The 21,279-nt window shown below is 37.6% G+C and overlaps 1 protein-coding gene across 7 annotated transcripts in view; it reads left to right on the top strand.

Moving 5' to 3' along the window:
• Positions 1–20,059, top strand: part of LOC110677009 (transmembrane protein 189-like) — a 40,261-nt gene extending 20,202 nt beyond the window's left edge. For all 7 annotated transcript variants that reach the window (XM_021847335.1, XM_021847336.1, XM_021847337.1 and 4 more), the window contains exons 3-7: positions 4,821–5,028; positions 14,225–14,436; positions 14,499–14,717; positions 18,330–18,499; positions 18,562–20,059. In XM_021847335.1, coding sequence (XP_021703027.1) covers positions 4,821–5,028; positions 14,225–14,436; positions 14,499–14,717; positions 18,330–18,499; positions 18,562–18,652 — 900 coding nt within the window. In that variant the 3' untranslated portion in view covers positions 18,653–20,059. The remainder of the gene's footprint in view (positions 1–4,820; positions 5,029–14,224; positions 14,437–14,498; positions 14,718–18,329; positions 18,500–18,561) is intronic.
• The last annotated feature ends 1,220 nt before the right edge of the window (positions 20,060–21,279 follow it).

Below are 21,279 nucleotides of genomic sequence, written 5' to 3'. Positions count from 1 at the left end.
TGCCTCGAATTCTGTAAATTTGAACATCATTGAATGTGTACACTATAGGAATAGTTTATCATTACCAATTCAATGCATTTGCAACATTTACAAGAATAATTTGAGTTATTTTTAGTTTGCAAGATGCCTTTCAAAAACCTCTTTCATATATGATGAAAAATAGCACATTTTACGATGTTGTTCTGAATGTTCATCCTTCTTAATTTTATTGCTTGTTTGATATCATGATCGACGGAACCCATGAAAAATGAAAGTATTTTGAGACACTGATGCAATAATTACAAAGATATCATATAACAAATCAAGCTGTCCGAAACTGAGGGACAGGAGGTGCTTAACCAAAATTGTAATTTGTCCACATTTAGTTCAATTATGGTACAAAATACATTCATACTATCAAACAAGGATGATGTTCGATCATGCTTGCGGGATCCAAAGTATTTTTTAATATTCAAAATAATTACTAAATAGGCTCAAAATTAAGGGGATACGTGAATTTTTTAAAGATTTTCAAACTTTTCTAATTTTTAAGAAGGCATGCATATTTCAAGGATGTGTTATTCTACGCAAACATTAGTCTACATAAGAGCTTTCTTTTCTAGTAATACACCATCTTGATTGGACCATGATTTCTCAATGTTTCGACTTCGTCCGGTAGTGGGTGCTGTCCGGCACTGGGGGATCTCCCCCTATTTATTTTAGACCCAAAAGGGACTTGATAGAAAATTTGAACTCAGGTCATACTAATTTATGGATTTATGGATCTTCAAGGATCTCTGGAGTATCGTAAAGTGAGTATTTTTGTATAACTACGGTGGCGCCATAGATTCAGTTGTAGGATTTGCCTAATTTTACGAGTATACCCCATTAGGCATAAAGACGTTAGGCATAAGGACGTTAGGCATAAAGATGTTAGGCATAATGGACGTTAGGCATAAAGACATCAGGCATAATGGATGTTAGGCATAATATACATCAGGCATAATGCGCGTGTGTCATTTGAAGCTCGTCTTATATCGAAACATTTTCGGGCCCATTTACAAATTCAATTACGCTGATGGGGGTGGGTATCTGTCCTTAAGTTGTGACAGCTCATAAAAAAGTGCGATGTTCATACAAGAAGCGTTATGAAAGGGAGGATTGATTGGCTGGTATTAAATGACTTTTTTCGGTGCTATGAAATGTGACCATGAACCGAATGACAGATATGGAGGAACATTGGTTGTCATTGTTATTGTTATAATTCTTAAGTCCAACTCAATCCATTTTTGTAAGTATCAATTTAAATTTGCGATGTGCAATCAAAGTGTTATTTATTTCTAAAGATGTTAATTTTAATGAGTATATGACATTTTTTGTTATATATTTTTCTTACATAATTGAGTTAATTCTAAAGAAGGGAAATCTTCCATATAAATATAATTACTTATAGTGCATGAGTACCTTGAAGACTATAATCGAGAGGCAAGTCAAGAATTTATGTTATGATAGGTGACATAATCTTCAGCAATAATTTTCTGGTAGTATGACAACTATCTTCTTGGCATTGGTGGTTCCTTTGCTACTTATGCAAACAATTTTCGATGATTTTCAATCAATTTCCTCGAAATTCGTCAAGTTTGTAAAGTAAAATTTGATTAAATATTTATTTTAATTGCAAAAGACAAGTTCAAATTCAACATAACACAGTATCCAACATAAAACATGGCGTGCATTTAGGAGCAAAGTGATATTCTCAATGTAATTGCATAGAGCTCCTACAACTTATTTGATTACCCAGTGTTAATCATAATCAATCAACAGCAAGCCGAAACGAAAATTTCGGATAGAAATATTTACATCTGCAATTCCAAAAACTATTACAAAAATAAAAATACAAATAACAACATATATTGGAAGAAGGTGCCTTTTCAAACAGTTTTTTCCTCCAACCATTTAATTAACCGTATAAGTATAAAGAAAAGCCTATGATTCAAAGAAGGGAAAATGTATGATGGAAATATTTAAAGCATGACATTATTGTCTCGAAAGAACAGCTTATTTATAGAAGAACGGAAATTTTCTGATATAGACATTAGCAGCACTAACTCCAATAATTTTGTTGACATCAAAACTATAAAGAACAGCCTTCAATTTAAAGAAGGGATAATCTCTGATGAAAAAATTGCCAGTTATATGTGTAAAACCAAACCCAAAAGATGAGCAACTGATCATGTACAGCGTCGTTCTTATTCTTGGCATTCTCATTTGTGCACGATACATTATGCTTTATGGCCAAGAAAGTGAAGAAAACGAAAAGATCCTGGAACGACTAAGAACCGAATTAAGATACCTTCAGCATGGCTTTCCTCTATGGGTAGAACTCACACCACTCACGCTGAGGACCTGGGATCAAATCCCATCCCCGAGATAGTCATTTATGACGAAGTTTTGACTTCCTTCGGAAGGGAAGTAAATCCGTTGGTCCCGAGATGAACCAGCTCACACGGAAAAAAATCCGTTTCCGGAATCATGAACAAAAAGTCATGAATTCATAAAATTTTATGTTTCATAAAATCATGACTATAAGTCATGAAACCATGGCTATTAATCAATAATTTGTGTGGTCAGGGCGTTACATAACTCCAACTGTCACTTTTTTCATTTAAGTCAACACGTCTTTTGCGATCGGTAATGTTTTTTCCAGTGAAATTATAAATAAGTTTTGCTTGCGGAAGTGGTTAATTTGAATACCATACTCGTCGGAACTTTACCATCATATCCATGACATTCCCGATAACCCAATTAAACTGGCGGCGTTATTAGATGTGCGAAAATGTTCTTGCAAGCTATCACAGTGATCATTCAGTACCGGGCAATGATTGACGAAGGTTTTGCTTGACAAATTCGTCGGCGATTAAATGTTCGGATGTGATGCATTCTCCACATCTTACAATAGAGCAGCTCACACAAACCTTCGGCAGCCGCATGATCTTTACCACGTTCCACGCCCGCAGAGTCGTTTAGGATTTTTCCATCACCAATACAATCCACCAGTATTTTGCTGCGCAGGGACAGTGTGCCAATTCAATTGATGTTTGAAATGACATTTTGCGTGCAAACCTAACCACCGGATGTTCGCGTTCCTGCCAAAGATGTGGCACTCGTTAAGTTGACTCCTTCTCACAGCTTATTTCGAAACTACCGGCACAAAATCCATCTTCATGTTATTTGTTTACCTATGACAAATATACTGGGATCATAATTGACGTTTGTACGTTTTCATGAAGTTTGTTCATGATTTCATGATCCTGCTTCATGATTTCATGACTCAAAATTCCACTTTTCATCAACAAAACTGGAATCATAAATGACAGGTATCTAAATCCATGAAAAGTGTTTATGTTTTCATGAATGTAATTCATGATTCCAGCATACATAGTTTATGATTTGATGATTTGAATTTACGCTTTGGAAACGTAACGTACAGCTGGCGTTACGGTAAAAATATTCATGATTTCATGGCTTTTGGTCATGGTGTATTTTCATAACATGAAAATACAAGTTCCTCCCAAAATCATGACCTTTTCTCCTTGTTTTGAGTGCCGCATTTTTACCCGTGCAGGGATAAAAATCACGTTAATAAAGATAGGAAAAAAATATATCAAAAAAGCCAGTACACTTTTCCAGTAAACGGTTTCTATTTTCATTTTGAAAATTATGCCTATCGTCCATTATACCTAACATCCATTATGCCAAACATCTGTTATGCCAAACGTCCATTATGCCTATCGTACTTATGCCTAACGTCTTTATGCCTAACGTATTTATGCCTAACGTCGTGCACCCGTTTTCACCCACCATTATTACATAGGTATAAGATACCGAGTGTAATCCACTGAACATAATAAAGTACCGTAAATCGGGAGCCAATTGATCACAGTTTCGCAACTTTGTGTCATTCGATCCTTAGAAATTAATTTATTGTCAATCTCATTTTCACAAAATCAGTATTTCGTGGATCTATATCAGTGTATTCAATTGATTAATTTTTGCAAATGTATATTGTGTTGAAAACATAAAAAATAATGTACGCATTGGGAAATCGAGCATATTTTCAAGCGGAGAGATATAGTATTCGAAACCACGACCCTCAGAATGGTCTTACTGAATATCTTAGTGTGTGCTGCTACGGCTATTCACCGCAATCCAATTATTTGACCCCGAATTACGGTTCGCGATCCTGAATCTATTCAATAGCTTTCAATTTATGAAGAAAGGATTTTTACTTTTGAATTACGATTTTTTGAACATGGTAGAGGTTCTCAAAACGAATGATTTGAGTTTCATTAACGCTTCCATTCAAGTATCCACAAATAATTGTTTGATTGATGGTGATTGATGACATCAAATATGTTTCGCTATCAAAAACCTATGAGGACAATTTTTGTGATTTCAACTACCAACTCTTTTATTCAGTCTTCTTCAATTTGTCTAAACTGTGTTAGTTCTAGCTTATGGTCACTTTTTATGCGTCATCATTGCTTCCACTATTCATGGAACTGAAGTTAATGGCTCGAATTGCTGACGTCGTATAGTTGATTGGATTTCAGTCGGGGTCAATAACATGGTATCACCGTCAAGTCGGAGCCATTAGTTTTTGAGTTCCATTAGGCTTCTTAGGTTACGAACAACCAATCGTTCATTTTAATAAATTACCCTTGTTTGTCGTAGCTCGGGTAGACATGTTTTGGACCAAAATTTGGCGTTGTCATGCATGATTGAGCTGTTTACCATATACATACCCAGTAGTTCTGATATGATGTTATTCTCTTCCACAGACACCGGTCAAAACGGATCAAGAAATTCTTGAAAACTCCATGCTGGAGGATGACCCCAACTCGAACACAATCCTAAGCACAGCAGTAAATTGTGGGGCCATCGATGGAAACGGAAAATGCCTGGATGGACGCGAAAGCCTGGCAAAGCGACCACGATGGGGACCACAGCACAAAGGGGCCCAGGAATTAGCTAAACTGTACAGTAGTGGTAAGTGAAATTCACTGCACGCACAGTCGTGATGACAGAGTGCGTGAAAGCTGTGATGGCATGTTATTGCTCGGATGTGGTTAGCAAAGAGTGCGTTTCAGCACTGTTGTAGTTGCAGTGTGGTTGGCTTGCAGCAGAAAGGCCTGTTCTAGTTAGATTGGGGGTCATTCAAATCCGATGTCCAAAGTTTAGTGGAGCAAAAGTTTGTTATCACGAATGTAAATTTGGATATTTCATGAATGAAATCAAAGAGACGGTTATTATTGAGAACTTCCAAAAAGTTAAGGACGTAGTATTTGAATCAACACAAGGATATGCCTATGCGCGCTGAAATATGCCAAGCCTGAAGAGATACTCCGCTGAATAGTGTAATTGTTTCGATTTGTGAAATGGTTCCCGTGAATCGGACCGGGAGCCACCAGTTGTAAGTGGTGAACCGCAATGGTAGTTTTAGGTTGTGAACATACACATTGGGACCGTTTGTTTGCTGGTAATGGTTCCAGGCCGGCAACTGTAACGGGGTTTTGAGCACCGTAAGCGAATGGTTGGCACGGTCCCACCAATCTGATTATGATGCAATTTTGGTGATGACGTCCCTCTTTGTTGGACTGTGCTTGGTTTGTGCTTCTGGGTTGACTGTAATGAATTTAAATTCATCGAAATTTCACAAGGGTATACAGAGTAGAAGCGATTTTCAAATTTTGTAAAACGTATCGTTTGATACAGAAGGGAAGACTTGGTCTCCTTCTTTAAGTGCAGCTGTAACTCTTTGATTGGATTTCTGCACAAGTTCACCGGTAACATGTCATAGAAAGCGTTAAAAAGGTTGGTGATAGTTGATACCCTTTTCTAACAATTGCATCAAAGGAATGGTAATTGAATTTGGAATCATGCAATATAATTTTGTACAACCTTTAATGAAATGTTATAAAAATTGAAATTTTTTTCTGGAAAATACACTCTTAAAAATAATGAAAATTACAATTAACTTAATTCTCGTTTTTACTGAATAATATATGATGATGATGTAAGCCTCCCCGAGGATCAAGTCTACCCAGTCTATCCTTAACATTTCATCCAATAGTGAATCTTGATCTATTAAATTAATGAATATTTAAATTACTCGCTAGATGGCTATCTTAGATATTACGACAAAGGCGTTATCCATTAATAATGCATTCACTTTGTATGATAGAATTTATGCGTTGCATCTTCTTTGGATAAAGTTATTCCAGATTACTATCCATTTGAAGTTATAGAAGATGTAGAATATTTAAAATGTCAAAACTGAACTTTTGTCCCACCTATAAAGAAAAAATAAATCCTTGTAATTTGTTGACCATTCGACTAGGTCTTCTATTTATCCCAACTCATTTTGCAATCAATGTAAAACCTCTCTACATACACTGCCATTCGCCATGCTAGAAATAGATTTGCATCCATTCACCTTTTGAACTTGAAGCAAGTCAAGTTGTATTAATAGATTGCGACCCCACACCTTCGTTTCAGCACCTTTTTTGAAGCAACAACCTGACTTGATGTTTTTGTTTCCACTTTCTTTTGGAAGGGGTAATTTATGGAAACAAAGCGCCGACTATAGTGACCGACTCACCTGGTTCGACTACGTTGGTGTGTATGGGTTAAGGATTCAGGCTTATGAGCACAAACGTCTGGTTGTCACAAGCAATAACCACCCACTCTTGCAGCACCGTGGTCGACATGCAAGCAAAAGACTGTAGGAGAGAATGATCTAAACCGAACCAAATAGCCAAATGGAGCGGAGCGAAACTTATGAAAAAAGCATTGCTGCTGTAATTTGAGCTATTGAAATAAAATTATCTAGGCGACAATAGTCTAAGGGAGTAAGTCAACCGTGTGAATCTTTATCATGCTTGTTTCACCTATATTCCCCATTTGGTTTTATGAAATTGGAAAAAATGAGAAATATGGAAAAATTGAGCATAATAACAAATCGTCGATCAGTTTCTATTTCTACATTTATTTGTTTAGACTGTTATCATTTAGAAATCGTTCCTTCATTAGCTCATAATCAGTTTTCTTGGATATAGCACGAGAAATGCTTTGCAAATGTGAATAAAATAGGGAATGTGGGTAAAATGAGCATTTTAACAATCTGTTCGCTCACTCAAAATTACTGCACTAACTTGCTTGACTGTTGTTGCTTAGATAACGTTACTTATATAACTCATTAGAGATGCCTTTGCATATAATTATGAAAATCCTATCAAGGACCAGATAAAAATGGAGAATTAGGACAAAATGAGCATGATGGAAACCCTTGTGATAACTTTTTTTTCCAGTACTCACTTCCATCGACTATTGTTGCCTATAAAACATTAAAGCAACAGTTCATCATAAGTTTGCTTGCACATAATATGAGAAATCCTATCAATGCCTGGTAAAATAGGGAGTCTAGATAAAATGAGCATACCGATACCAATTCGTGAGATCAGTTTCAATTCCTGAATTCATACCTTAAACTGTTATCGCTTTGAATGTGTTATTGCATAGCTCATTATAAGCTTCCCTGAGTATAATATGAGAAATCCTATCAAAATACTGATAAATGGGAGTTTTGGGTAAAATAAGAATAATAACGATTCTTTGGATAAATTGCGATTCCTGCATTTGCTTTCTTCGGCTTTTATAGCTAAGAAAACGTTATTTCAATAGTTCATGAACAGTTGCCCTGCAAATAATGTCAGAGATCCTAACAAAAGTCTGATCAATTGGGGATTTTGAGTAAAATGAGTATGATATCAATCCGGGTGGTCATTTTTTATTCATGCAACCTTTTCTCTAGACCAGACTTGCCCAACCTTTTTGAATAGCGGGTCAAATCTCATAAATAATATTGCGTGACGGGCCAAGTATTTTTTTATCTTTATTAACTAGATTTTTTGCCCAACGGGTTTACTTACCTTCCGAAGGAAGTCGTCACTATAACTTCTTACGTTTTTAACGCAACCATTTTCAAATTCTTGGTTTTCTTCTATCTATCTTACTGTATATATATAAATGGACATCCAATATTGAAAATTATATCATAGTCATGTTCTTGGCGTGTGTATGTGCTTGACGTGTGTATGGACCGATGCACGAGTTCACTATTTGACGTTTTAGCGGGGCCGTGTTATCTACGTAACCATGGGAACAAGTGAATTCGTCACCACTCAAACATCAAATTAGTGAACTCGTGCACCGGTCCATAGTGCTCTGACGTGTGTATGCACTATGCGTCTTCAAAAAATCCCTCTCCAAGAGCTGCTGAGATCAACAGCCATCAGAACAAGATTTTTTCTGCGCGCATCTTTTGCTCAAATCCAGGCATGCAATGAATAATGCCACGTGTATGAGAGGATTGAATCATAAGATTCAATCCTTGATCGTCTGTTAGCCGGGTAAATGAATCGAGTAAGCATTGATATTTTATTCCTTATCAGTGCTGGGAATGGTAATAGTAGTAGGCTTGAATTTCGAGAAAGTCACGTGGCTCTCTGACTACAGTAGTTCAAAAACGTTGAATCTCATCAAGTAGCCTATGTTGGATGCATGAATTTTCTAAATCGTTAGTGTCATTGAAGGCTCTAAATGCGGGAAATAGAACATTTTTCTACAGTAATTTTGAGTTGCCCTTAACAACGGATGTTTTTCAATTTTCAAGGCTTTTTGCCTACAGCAGCGATGGGCTGAGTTTCACTGGATTCGCTGACTGTGATTGGCTTTGCTTGGCTACTGTAGAGTGAGTTTAAGATTTTTTCCCGACCCTGTTCCTTATTGATTGGTCTGACAGGAATTTATTATGCACAGCTGTTTCCAGTGAACGGCTTCAGGAAGCTAGCGACAATTTTTGGTAGCTTTTTGACCTGACGTAATGAACTCATATGTAGACGGGACTCTGAGCTTCTTAACAGAAACTATGAATCAGGACAATTTGAATTCAATTTCGGTTGAAACATGTCAAGATTCAACGAAACTCTAGTTTTCAAATCTTTGACTTGATTAATTTCTTTTCGAGTGGAAATGACCAAAAGTACTTAGTGGCATTTTGCTGTGGTATGATACCATTTCTCCTCTATCCTCACTTACTGAACTTGATTGCTTTCCATATCACTTCGTCTCATGTTCAGTAGGCAGGTTCTATTTGTCCCAATTTCCAATTAACCGTCAAACATTCCAGACGAAGAGTATTTTACCTTGACTCGATTGCACATAAGCGTAATGACGAAATTCAATCATGGGATTGAATCCTTGGCTGAATCATGCACGCTGAGATTGGAAAAACCAGGATTCAAAACGATCCCGCGCTTTGAAATGATTTCAAAGCATGCTGCTTGTTTAAATCTGGGAGCAGAAGGATGCTCTTAGAAGACTGTGTGTATGTACAAAAATATCAGGATATTTACCAGGAAAGTGGTTTCCCACGAGAATGAAAGGGTCTGTCTTTTTATATGGGACGTTTCATGACGTTTTCCAACAGCCTATGTAATAAAGCGAAAAAAAAATTCATTTAGGGAAATTGAAAGTACAAATATGCTCCTGTGACAATCTGAAGAACGTGTGTGAATTGTGCCATTAATTACTTCAGAATCCAGTTCACAGTTCTTTTAGATGTTCTAACTTCAGCTTGCCAGAATGTAGTTCAGGTTTTTATACAAATCATTCTCAGAGTTATATCACAAATTTACATAGGTTTTTGTTAGAATCTCATCTAGTATTATTTCAAAATCCTGTTCAGTATTTTCTAAGCATGAAGTCTCGGATTTTGTGATTCTGTGCATATTATCCAATACCATCTAACCCAAGACTATTTCGACACGAATGGTAAAGTGTCCTAAATAAATATTAATAATTAATAATAAATCTAACCCAAGGCTCATTTTAAATACTGTTCTAGGAACTGGAGAAGTTTGTCCTGCTCAGATTTTTTTTAAGAAATTTATGAAGGGTTGTGTAAGAATCTTTACCAGCACAATGTCCCGAAATTGATGATAATCATGACTAGAATTCTTAAAAATTCTGCTATAAATTCCGTGACAATCTTCTAGACATTTTGAGAGCATCTTGCCAAAGTTTACAGCAAAGATATGTGACAATCATGTATAAATTTTAAAAGCTAATAATCTGCCTCTGGTTCTGTCAAGTATTATTTTATTCGGCCTTATATTATTTTGAGAATATTTGTTAAAATTTGATATGTAATCAGTGTGAGATATTGGTCACCCTATTGTATTTCAATGGACCAATGCACGAGTTCATTATTTGACGTTTTAGCGGTACCATGTTATTCATGTGGCCATGGAAACCAGTGAATTCGGCACCGCTCAAACGTCAAATTAGTGAACTCGTGCATTGGTCCACACCCGAAATTACTAAGACTTCATTTCCGATATAACCGTTTTCTCTTTTAATGTTCATTACTGCTATGAATCACTCGTGCATTTTTTTTCCTTAATCTTTTTTCGATAGGCTCATGCACCCGAGAGCATACGGAGACGGTAGTCATTTTATTTTCAAATTACGAACAAAATCTTATTCAAGATTATTATTGTTCTGAACATTTGGACAAACTTTGTCCGAGGAAAAACCATTTCTCTTTGAACAACTATCAATGCTGGATTGACAGTTGTCCAGAGACGCTTGACTTGAACAAATATTCTTCCTCTCATTCGCCAGCCTGGCTGACCGCCGCCGCCTGTTCGATGCATTGATGCTACCTGATGATGTGCAATCGTTGCCGTTTTCATTGTTGTTACTGTCGATTGCATATTGTCGGACATCAGCTGGCGTCGTAGGTGGATGAGCCGCCTTTCCACACCGCTTGCACGTCTTTTGCTGCCCAGGGTAGGAGATAGATAACATATGCCCAGCGATGGTGACAAATGATGGGATTGGGTGCTTGATTTTCATGTGTAAAATCCGAACGCCGTTGTAGACTCCGGGGAAGAAGTTCTTCCAGCGCTCTCTTGTGACCGACTTCACCGTACTGGATAAGAAAGTCGATAACCGTTGTATGCTTCATAGCTGGCGGAAGGTCAAGAACACGCACTGGCACAGCTTCACTTTCCACGTACACAGGGATCTTGAAACCTTTGTCTCCATGGTAAATAACCTGCCTGAAGGCGCTGATAGCGAGCAGCAGTCTCGCTATCCTTAACTTCGAAGAAAACACAATTTCAAACATGGTTCAGTTGAATCTTTTCTACCTCTGATTGTTGGATGTCCTTCTCCAGGAACTAATGGATTCTCGGTACATCAGGCCGTACGGGCAAGATATCGATATCGATATCGATCACCAAAGTATTTTTCTGTTCGACACTCATGGGAAAGAAAAAAAAACTCAAAGAGGAACTGATGAGAGAGAACGCGTACGATGTATACGAGCGGTGGCTGACAACTGATCTCGTGCATCGGTCCATAGTCGATGTTTGCATAAGAGAGCAATCAACGACATTCTCATATTTTCTCTCCCCTTTATGGTCTTCGGGTTTAACCAGAAGCTTCGTGGGTAGTTGCGTATTCACGAAGTTGACTCTGCCTCTTTCCACCTCGGACCATCGTGCAGCCAGGACGTGCCAGCAAGCAGGTCCCATTCCGCGTTTCCCCAATAAGGCGTTTGCGGAAGAGTAGAAGGTAGGATTCCACGATCAATTTTGTCAATTTGATAGTAGATAAATTTGTTGTATATAACCCTCAATAAATCTTCCAAGAAATCAACCAAATTTAGAAGTAACAAGTAAAATAGCTTAATATTGATGAATCAAAAGTTGTAACAATTTGCTTTGGATTAATCAAACATCAAGTTGGTAGAGTAAGAAAAGGGCTAGATATAAGACGGGTTTCTAAGCTCTGCGCGGACTGCACAAAATGAGGCTGGGAGCTGGATGCGGCCCGCAGGCCGTACATCGAGCAGGCCAGTTCTAGACTATTATCGCTAAGAAAACGTCATGTCAATAGTTAATAAACGGTTTCCCTTTATATAATATGTTGAATCATATGAAAAACCTGATAAAATGGTGAATTTGGGGCAAATGGCCATGGCAGTCAGTTTCAACACCTACACTCACTTACTCAGGCAGTTATCGCGAAGAAAACGTTGTTTCAATAGCCCATACACAGTTTTCCTTCATATCATATAAGAAATCCTATCAAAAGCTTGATAAATTGGGGAATTAGAGTAAAATTAGCTTGAACTGATCCATGCGGTTAGTTTTAATTCATGCACACCCTTATCTAGCCTTATCTAGACTAATATTGCTTAAAAACGTTATGTAACAGCTTATGAATGGTTTCCCTGCATATAAATCATATGAACAATCTTATAAAAAGTGTGTTAAATGGACATGCTAACGATCCGTGCGGTCAGTTTCAACTCTTCCACCTACATTTTTAGACTTCTATAGTCTTAAGAAAGTTATTTCAATAGCGCATATACAGTTTCCCTGCATATAATGTGAGAAATCCAATCAAAAATCTAATACAAATGGGGAATTTGATTAAAATGGGCTACATAAAAATTCGTGCTGCCATCATTTTTATTAAATTGTTTAGACAGTTTTACATAAGATACATGTAGTTTCTCAAGGATTATGCGTTGCGTTCTTACGATACAGAATGCTTCGTCGGTTTACTTCCTTTTTTCCCACTGTGCGTTGTGTGATCTACTGACGTTGCCTTATGACCAACTCTTTGTCGTTCTTGGCTTCCTAATTACCGTTTTGACTTGTATTCCAACCACTTAAAATTGCAGTGACTTCAAATGCACTCGATAGGCATAAATAAGCTGATATTTTTGAAAACTTTATTTTCTCGTAAAATCAAAATGATAGCTGTTGGGCATACCGATGAAAATATTTATTTTATTTTTTTTTGTATTGTTTTCACGTTAAAGTATGGAAGAACATTTTGATTCATATGCCAAACACTGTGTTCGTTTTGTCTCACATTTTGAACACCTTGATTCAAATTCCGAACAGCACGAATAAATCGTTATGGAATGAAGAATTTCGCAAATAAATTTATTGACCTCGAATTAGAGAACCATAACTACTCTCTAAACAAAAAATATATTAAAAAACGTTAAAAATTAATTGAAATTGACTGCCTTTTCTTGGTAATTTGAAGACATATTTCAGCGAAACATTTCAACCGAATTGCCATAAAAAAACCGAGTGTTCGGAATATGAGGAGTCTGTTGGGGATTTGAGACAAAACGGTAGTTTTGCTTTGTTGAAGTTAGGGTTACCTTTTTTACCGCGTGAAATCAACTGAATTGTTGGTTAAGGCCTAAATATGGAACAGAAACTATGGCATTCGTGCACGAAACAGACTGTTTTATTCGACACAGTGGCGACAAAGACGACGCCACTGGACTCACGAGATGCCCAGTAAAATAATGGAATGTTTCTGTCTTGGTTGGTGGGATATGCAAATCTGAATCGTGTTATCGATGTTTGGCGTGCTGTACCGCCGGTGACGAAAAGGGCGTCATTAGTTTGCTATAATTATCTGGTTGAGTTTGACTGACAACCTTTACTGCTCACCCAACTTTAGGAGTATGAAAATAAACCAGCAGAAATTTATTTTTGGACTATTTTAAAATTCACTGCTCAGTATACATAAGGTACCAATGGAACATTTATTTTGATATGTCTTTCCTTAGGATTAACTCTGCACTACTAAAATAGTATTACACATGTAGCAGTATGATCCAAGACGCAAACTTGAATAGAGGTGATCGTTGTAGTACCATCTAGTGTTATGGAATCTATCTCATATGATAGATAAAACGAATAATAAAAAAGTGAGGCATTATCGAGAAATGGGAATAATGATAATTAGTCAACCATTGTTATTAGATCCCGGTCTCTACGACGTGTTTGTGAGTTAAAATATTGGTACCTCTGAATATACGCTGTTGTCATGGGAAGGAGATTGTATATGTGGCGCCAGAAATGGGAATAATGCTAATTAGTCAACCATTGTTATTAGAGACCGGGATTACCTCTGAATGTACGCTGTTGTCATGGGAAGGAGATTGTATATGTGGCGCCATTTAATCTGAAAATGAGTGAAGGAACATTATTTTTCTTATCGAAAATTAAGCTCGAGGAATACCTTGACAATTATAGGCATACCCTATTATTAAAATTACATTTTTTTCTATTATTCCCAGGGAAACGCACTCAGGAAATCATCTGTGTCTACATCTGCCTCACGCTAATTATCATCAATCTGTTTCTCATCCTCAAACACTTCCGGCTGGAGCGGATAAGCAAAGTAGTGGTGGCGGCTGTGTTTGGGATTCTGACTGCCGATTTCGGTTCCGGTCTAGTTCACTGGGGTGCCGACACGTGGGGTTCGGTCGAACTGCCCATACTGGGAAAAGTAAGTGCCATTATTAGACCGTTCCTGCTGTCCGATCTCCAAATTTCATTATTATTTTGCAGAATTTTTTACGACCCTTTCGAGAGCATCATATCGATCCAACCTCAATCACGCGGCACGATTTCATCGAAACCAACGGGGACAACTTTATGGTGGCCGTGCCTATCCTAGCGAAGCTTGCGTGGAACTTTTTCACACGAACCAACTCGGAGATACAGCAGGAGTACGCACTGAGTGCATATCTGTTCCTGTGTTCTATCTTCATCGCCATGACAAATCAGGTGAGGCAAGTAATGGTACAATTTGGATTATTTTAGGCACAGGAGTGTAATTTATATTGTTAAGTAGAGCATACTTATTTCAAAATGTGCGTTGAGTTGTTAATTTCTTTCTTGCAGACTATAATTTAAATGTCGTATTTTATAAAACTTGCAATCAATTGTATCTAGGGAAGAATCACCGGTGTTGACCATAGCACCTATAGTAGTCATAATAGATTTATTTAATTTATTTAGTTAACATCTAAACAGATAACACTGAATCAACAATTTCACGCCACAATACTCGGTTCGTGGCCGCATTTCTCCATCCTCGGTTCTGCACCTCGCTGGCCATATCGATTCGCACTTGATCCGCCCACCAAGCTCGCTGCACTTCCCGCCTTATTGTACCAACCTGATCCAAAGCGAACAGCATATTTGCATGATTGCTGTCCAGCATTCTTGCAACATGCCCTGCCCATCGTATCCTACCAGCCTTGGCCACCTTCTGGATACTGGGTTCGCCGTAGTGTTAGACGAGCTCGTTGTTCATCCTTCACCGCCATACACCGTTCTCCTGAACGTCGCCGAAGATCGTCATAAGCACCGGGTGTTCGATGACTCCAAGTGGCTTGCAGGTCCTCCTCGAGTAACGTCCACGTCGCTACTCGTAGAGGAATACCGGTCTTATAAGCGTCTTGTACATGATACATTTTGTCCGGGGTAAAACTTTTTTAACCGCAGCTTCTTGTAGAGGCTATATTAGGTTCGACTTCCACAGATGATGCGCCTCCGTATCTCACGGCTAACGTTATTGTTAGCCCTCAGCAAGGATCCAAGGTAGACGAGCTCGTCGACCACGTCGAGCGTATTCCCGTCTTTCGTAACACTGATTCCTAGGCGAGTCCTGAGGCGCTCGGCTCCACATGTAAGCATGTACTTTGTCTTGGAAGCATTAACCACCAGTTCAACTTTTACTGCCTCGCGTTTCCACGACATTTTAGGAGGATTTGCTGTACAGTATAGATCTGATCCTTTTTCGATCGGCCGTCAACGAAGCCGGCTTGATAACTTCCCACGAACTCGTTTGCTACAGATGATGGAAAATGATCTTGGATAACACTTTGTAAGCTGCATTTAGGATGGTGATTGCTTGGAAGTTCTCACAATCCCTTTGTCACCTCTCTTGTAGATGGGGCATATTACCCCTTCCTTCTACTCCTCCGGTAGTTGTTCTGTTCCCCAGATTGTGCCTATCAACCGGTGCAGACAAATGGCCAGCCTCTCCGGGCTCATCTCTATGAGTTCAGCTTCGATACCATCCTTACCAGCAGCTTTATTGTTCTTGAGAGAATGGCATCCTTGACCTTCCTCAAAGTAGGGGTTGATTAGTTTTCATCGTCCACAGTATTGACAAAGGCATTTCCTCCGTTGTCTCGACCTTCATTGCCTACGCTCTCAGCGTCATACAGGTGTTCATCGAAGTGCTGCTTCCAACTTTCGATCACCTCACGTTCACCCGTCAAGATGCTACCGTGCTTATCCCTGCACATCTCGGTTCGCGGTACGTTGACGCTAGAGTTTCCAATCCCGGGAACATTTCCCGGGGATTTCCCGTTTCCAGGGGAATGATTCTCTGTTTCCCGGGATTCCCGTATTTCCCGTGATTTCTGTTGTTACGAGGAAGCTTTATTTAAATACAGAATTGATCATCTATTTTGAAATGAAAACCATCGCACAATTCACTTTGCATATCATACCATACAATGTCCTCACTAGAAGAGATGCGACGTGTTTGTGAGTTAAAATATTGGTGAAAATCAACTGAAAAATTGGAACAAATCGGGATGCATTTCACTGACATTTTGTAGGTGAATTTTGCATGGTTTACTTCACAATTCCCGGGAAATGACAATTTCATTTCCCGTTTCCCAGGAAGTCAGTTCCCGGGAAAATTGGAAACTCTAGTTGACGCGAGTTGCATTCAGCTTCTGATAAAACTTCCGTGTTTCTTGAGACCGACACAGCTAAAGGAATAAAATAGACCCCTTTGTGTGGTCCTTAGCCTTCTTTCCAGCAACTCCTATCTCTACTTTGTCATGGCCGGGGTATGAGCATCCTCAGGAAAAAAAAAAAAAAAAAAAAAAAATGACTGGCTCACAATAGCGTCTCTTCCCCCTGTCCCCATGAAGCGTCATTGTCTCATTATGGATGATGAGACTTACGTTAAGGCTGACTTCCGGCAGCTTCCGGGGTTACTGATTTTCACTACCAAGCACAAGTTTGATGTTCCCGAGAAAGTTAAGAAGCAGAAACATTCAAAGTATACCACATACGATTTGACAAGCGATATATGTAAAGTGGAGCGCCTACATAAGCGTTTGCTTCTTTTGTTGAAGCAAAACGAGAGCTCTTCGATGTTATAGCTGAATCTGCATGCCTGCAGGTGAATTCCGGCGCACATTTTCTTCGAAGAGAAGAAATTTTCTTCCATAATCCACCAGCAAGAAAATTTTCTTTTCTTCGAAGAAAATACGCGCCGGAATTCGCCTACTGGAGTGCTACGGGGTCACTTTTTTGCCCAAGGACATGAAGCCCCCGAAGCATCACAGAGAGGTCGAATCTGAGGAAAACATTAAGAAATAGTAGGTTAGAAGAAGCTGTAGTCAGATGTTGTACAGAACCTAATGAGTGGATCAAAGAAGAAGTTCAATGAAATACCTAAACATGCCAAAGCTAACTTAGGGTTTATAGTCTATTGTCTGATTGTTTGAAAAGGATAGATTAGCTATCTTCTATAGTGTTTTATCGTGATGCAATTTTATGTGATATAGTTTAAGTTGAAATAAATGCAGGGATGTTAAAAAGAGTTTGTAACTGGTAAAGCATTTTTGCGGAATTTCTTGAAAGTATTTTTGAAATTCCTCGTAGAACCTGTGTAGAAATACTTGCATCACAGATAATTATCGGTGCTTGCATGGAGTAATCTCTAGAGGAATACTTTTATAAACCTAGAAAAAAATCCACTATGTGTTCATCCATACACTTTGGATCTTTAGGTAGATTATTATTATTTATTGTGACTGAAGGCATTTGCCCATTATCTTGAAATAATGACAATGTTCGTCCACCAATACAGTTGAAAATTATATCTTATTACATACTTTATTTGTTGTTTGGACATTTAAACATAGACATAATCACGGTTTGCATTATAAAATGACATTATACGATTTATACGTTCATTCCTAGCATAGTTTTGAACTCCACTTGGAATTTGAAACGGCCTTGATAATCTCAAACCTGTTCTATCCTCATATAATAAAATCTTGCCCTGTTGGATATTGAGCATTATATCTACCATCACTTATATTCTTTAGGAACGAAACGTCAGTCGTTTTTTTCTAATTTCGAATGAATCAATTCCAACAAACGATATTAAAATCTTCTAAAAACAAACTAACACCTTCAGAGGGCTTCAAATATCTTTCAAAAATCTGGCATTCCTCTGTTAATAACAACAAATTTAAAAACATTCAAAATAGCAGCCTTGGAATCAGTGATGAAATATGTATCGTAAAGGCAATAAATCAAATATACTAATCAGCACAATATTTGTTTTCAACATTTCAGATTCACAAATGGTCCCACACCTACTGGGGTCTACCGAAGTGGGTGCTGTTCCTGCAAAATCATCACATCATTCTGCCCCGGCGACATCATCGTATTCATCACGTAGCACCGCATGAAACATATTTTTGCATCACAACGGGATGGCTCAATTGGCCCCTGGAGAAGATAAAGTGAGGCGCTCTTGTAAAATTATGCATGTTTATTCATCAAGTAATGCATATTATTTTTTTAGGTTCTGGTCCACTTTGGAAGCCACCATAGAGCTTTGCACAGGCCACAAACCGAGGGCAGATGATATGAAGTGGGCTCAAAAGCGGACATGATCGTATACGAGTTGGTTGCTGCTATACAACGCCACATTCCTTTGTTAGCCTTATGGATTCATTAGTCGACGCTTCTTTTACCGAAGTGCTAAGCTGGAGTTTTTTACCTTCATTCATCCATGCGACTAGTAGAGTATATTTTGCATTCTTTAATATGTAGAGTTATACAAATGCAAGCATTTGTAAACAGCCATGATGATAGAATAGAGAAATTTCGAGGAATTTTACCTGTAGGATCTTATCAAAACCAGTCTAGTGAAAAAGATCATTGCATGACGGTATGTTGTAAGACATGAAGACCGACACAGTTGTTTTAAATCAACAGATACTCAATCCAATTAGGAAAATGTTCATATTTATAGAATGTCTAAGCATAGCTGGTTCAGTTTGCGAAGTGAACGAAAAAATGAAAGCTTATTAATGCCTTACAAACAAACAACTCATGGCACTAAAAATATGATAGAAATGCAAAGCACGGACGTACACGCCTGCATTCTGGAACACGCATTCTCATTATGTCTCATAGCTTAACATAATATTTTTTGCAATTCAGATGAAGAACATCAATTTAGGCTCTTATAAAATTGAGAATTTACCGGACGAGAAATATTGAGAGAAACACTATTAGGTAATATTGGGTAAGGCTTTGGCGTTATCACAATGCTATACAGAGATACATTTTTTACTTTGTTATGAATTCAAGTAAGGTTTATAGTTTTGTGATACCGGTCGAAAACATGGTGGAGCGCAATTTTTATGCGATTGGGCGCTCAAGATATGCAGCCAATTTAAGCAGCTCTTCTTTAAGCTTGCATAGATATAAAAGAAAGGAGAATGATCCTCAATTTAAGAAAAACATGCCTTGAGTCATGTAGTTTCCACCAACACTGATGTATATATCATGATCTCATATAACACGGATTCATAAGGCTCGTCAATCTACATTATAGAAATTACACAGCTTATGGGAGTATGCATTATGGGAATGTGTGAAAGGGGTTGAAAAACGGCTATGAAACTATCAGAAAAATAAACACTATCAAAGCTGTATTCATTACTGCACCATTCAATCACAAAAATATATGAAATCCAGAGTGTCTTCCACAGATATTCTTTTTTTAAGCTAAAAACTACGCTAAAAATGGTTTATGTTTGTTTTTTTTGTTTTGTATAGCCTATGGCTCGAAACATCTGTTTTTTCGTAGTTTTTTTTTCTAAATTTGGTACAAAATCCAATGACGACCAAAACATAGAATATAGTGTCCAAGTTTAAAAATGAAAAGAACTAATACTTTATCGTAGATTTTAAAATTTGACTGATTTGGAAAAAATGTACTCGCCGTCCAAAGCTTATATGGATGATTTACCTTTATAAAAGACGAACATTTTGTGTTCAGTGCTCTTTTTGTCACAATACACTATGAAAAAGGTTGGCCTAATGGATACCGTCCCTCGCTGTAAAGCCTTTCAATCACTGTTTCCATTATTTAGGAATATTGTGGTTAAAAATTATTTGACGCGCGTTTTACTTTATGTTTAAATCTATGAACAAGACTTAATAATCCAGAAACGCTGGTTTGAATTCCGGGTAGCAATTTTGAATTCTTAGACGAATTAAAAAGCTGCCACTTAGCAAAAAATCTATAAATTTCACTTACTGTTAGTCACCTCCATAATAATCTAAATCAAATCGCTCATTCAAATCGAATGACGAGTCGATGACTTAGAGTAAAGTGGGGCAAAAGTTCGAGTGGGGTAAGAGTTTCTTTTTAAGATTTCTAGCTCAATTCAAAACAAATCTTATAAATGTCATGGTGGTTCGAATGCTATTCAAGTAAGAGACTTTCAATGCAAATATCACAAAAACCGATTGAGATTTGGAAAAGTTATGGATATTTGTTGTTTTTCGACGTCAATATTGTAATTTTTGGTCAAACTTTCGTTGCATGGAACCAATTGAAGATGAAATCTTTTTCAATAGTTTATGTAAGGGCGTTTCTAGGCCTATCATAAGGTTGCTTTGAGGTGTATTAGTTTTGGCATTAATGCTTGAAAACAATTTTTGGCCTATAGTGGGGCAAAAGTTCGACCCATGTATAAAATCACGGAAAAATTTAAAAATTGCCTAAAATCCACATATTATCTTCAAATTTAGTTAAATTTGTCTGATCGTGTGAAAACTGTCACCAAAATTTCACATTTCCACTTAGTTTTGCGAATTACAGTATATTACAGTATATTACAATCAATCCGGTTTTGGGCAATTTTTTGATGAACATTTAGTGTGTATTTTTCGTCAAACTTAAGTTTACGGCTGGTGTAAAGTATGCCTGTCATGTAAGGATCGATATTTTGTGTTTTAGCCAGCGAACTTTTGCCCCACACTAGATTCGAACTCTTGCCCCACCGGTGGGGCAAAAGTTTGAATAAGACAATCAATTTTAAAATTGATATAACTAAAAATGGGTAAGTATTTTGACACAAGTTCAATCAGTAAAATTATAGCCAATATGTTGAAGGTTCACTGTATGGTATTTGTTTTGTTTGAACTGCTATTGTTTTTCTGGAAACTTTGATTATACCACTAAGGTCGAACTTTTGCCCCACCTTACTCTAGTGCTTTTTCA

The sequence above is a fragment of the Aedes aegypti genome, chromosome 2, assembly GCF_002204515.2.
Source record: "Aedes aegypti strain LVP_AGWG chromosome 2, AaegL5.0 Primary Assembly, whole genome shotgun sequence".
Classification (NCBI taxonomy): Eukaryota; Metazoa; Arthropoda; class Insecta; order Diptera; family Culicidae; genus Aedes; species Aedes aegypti.
This window is presented reverse-complemented; position numbering and strand designations above follow the sequence as displayed.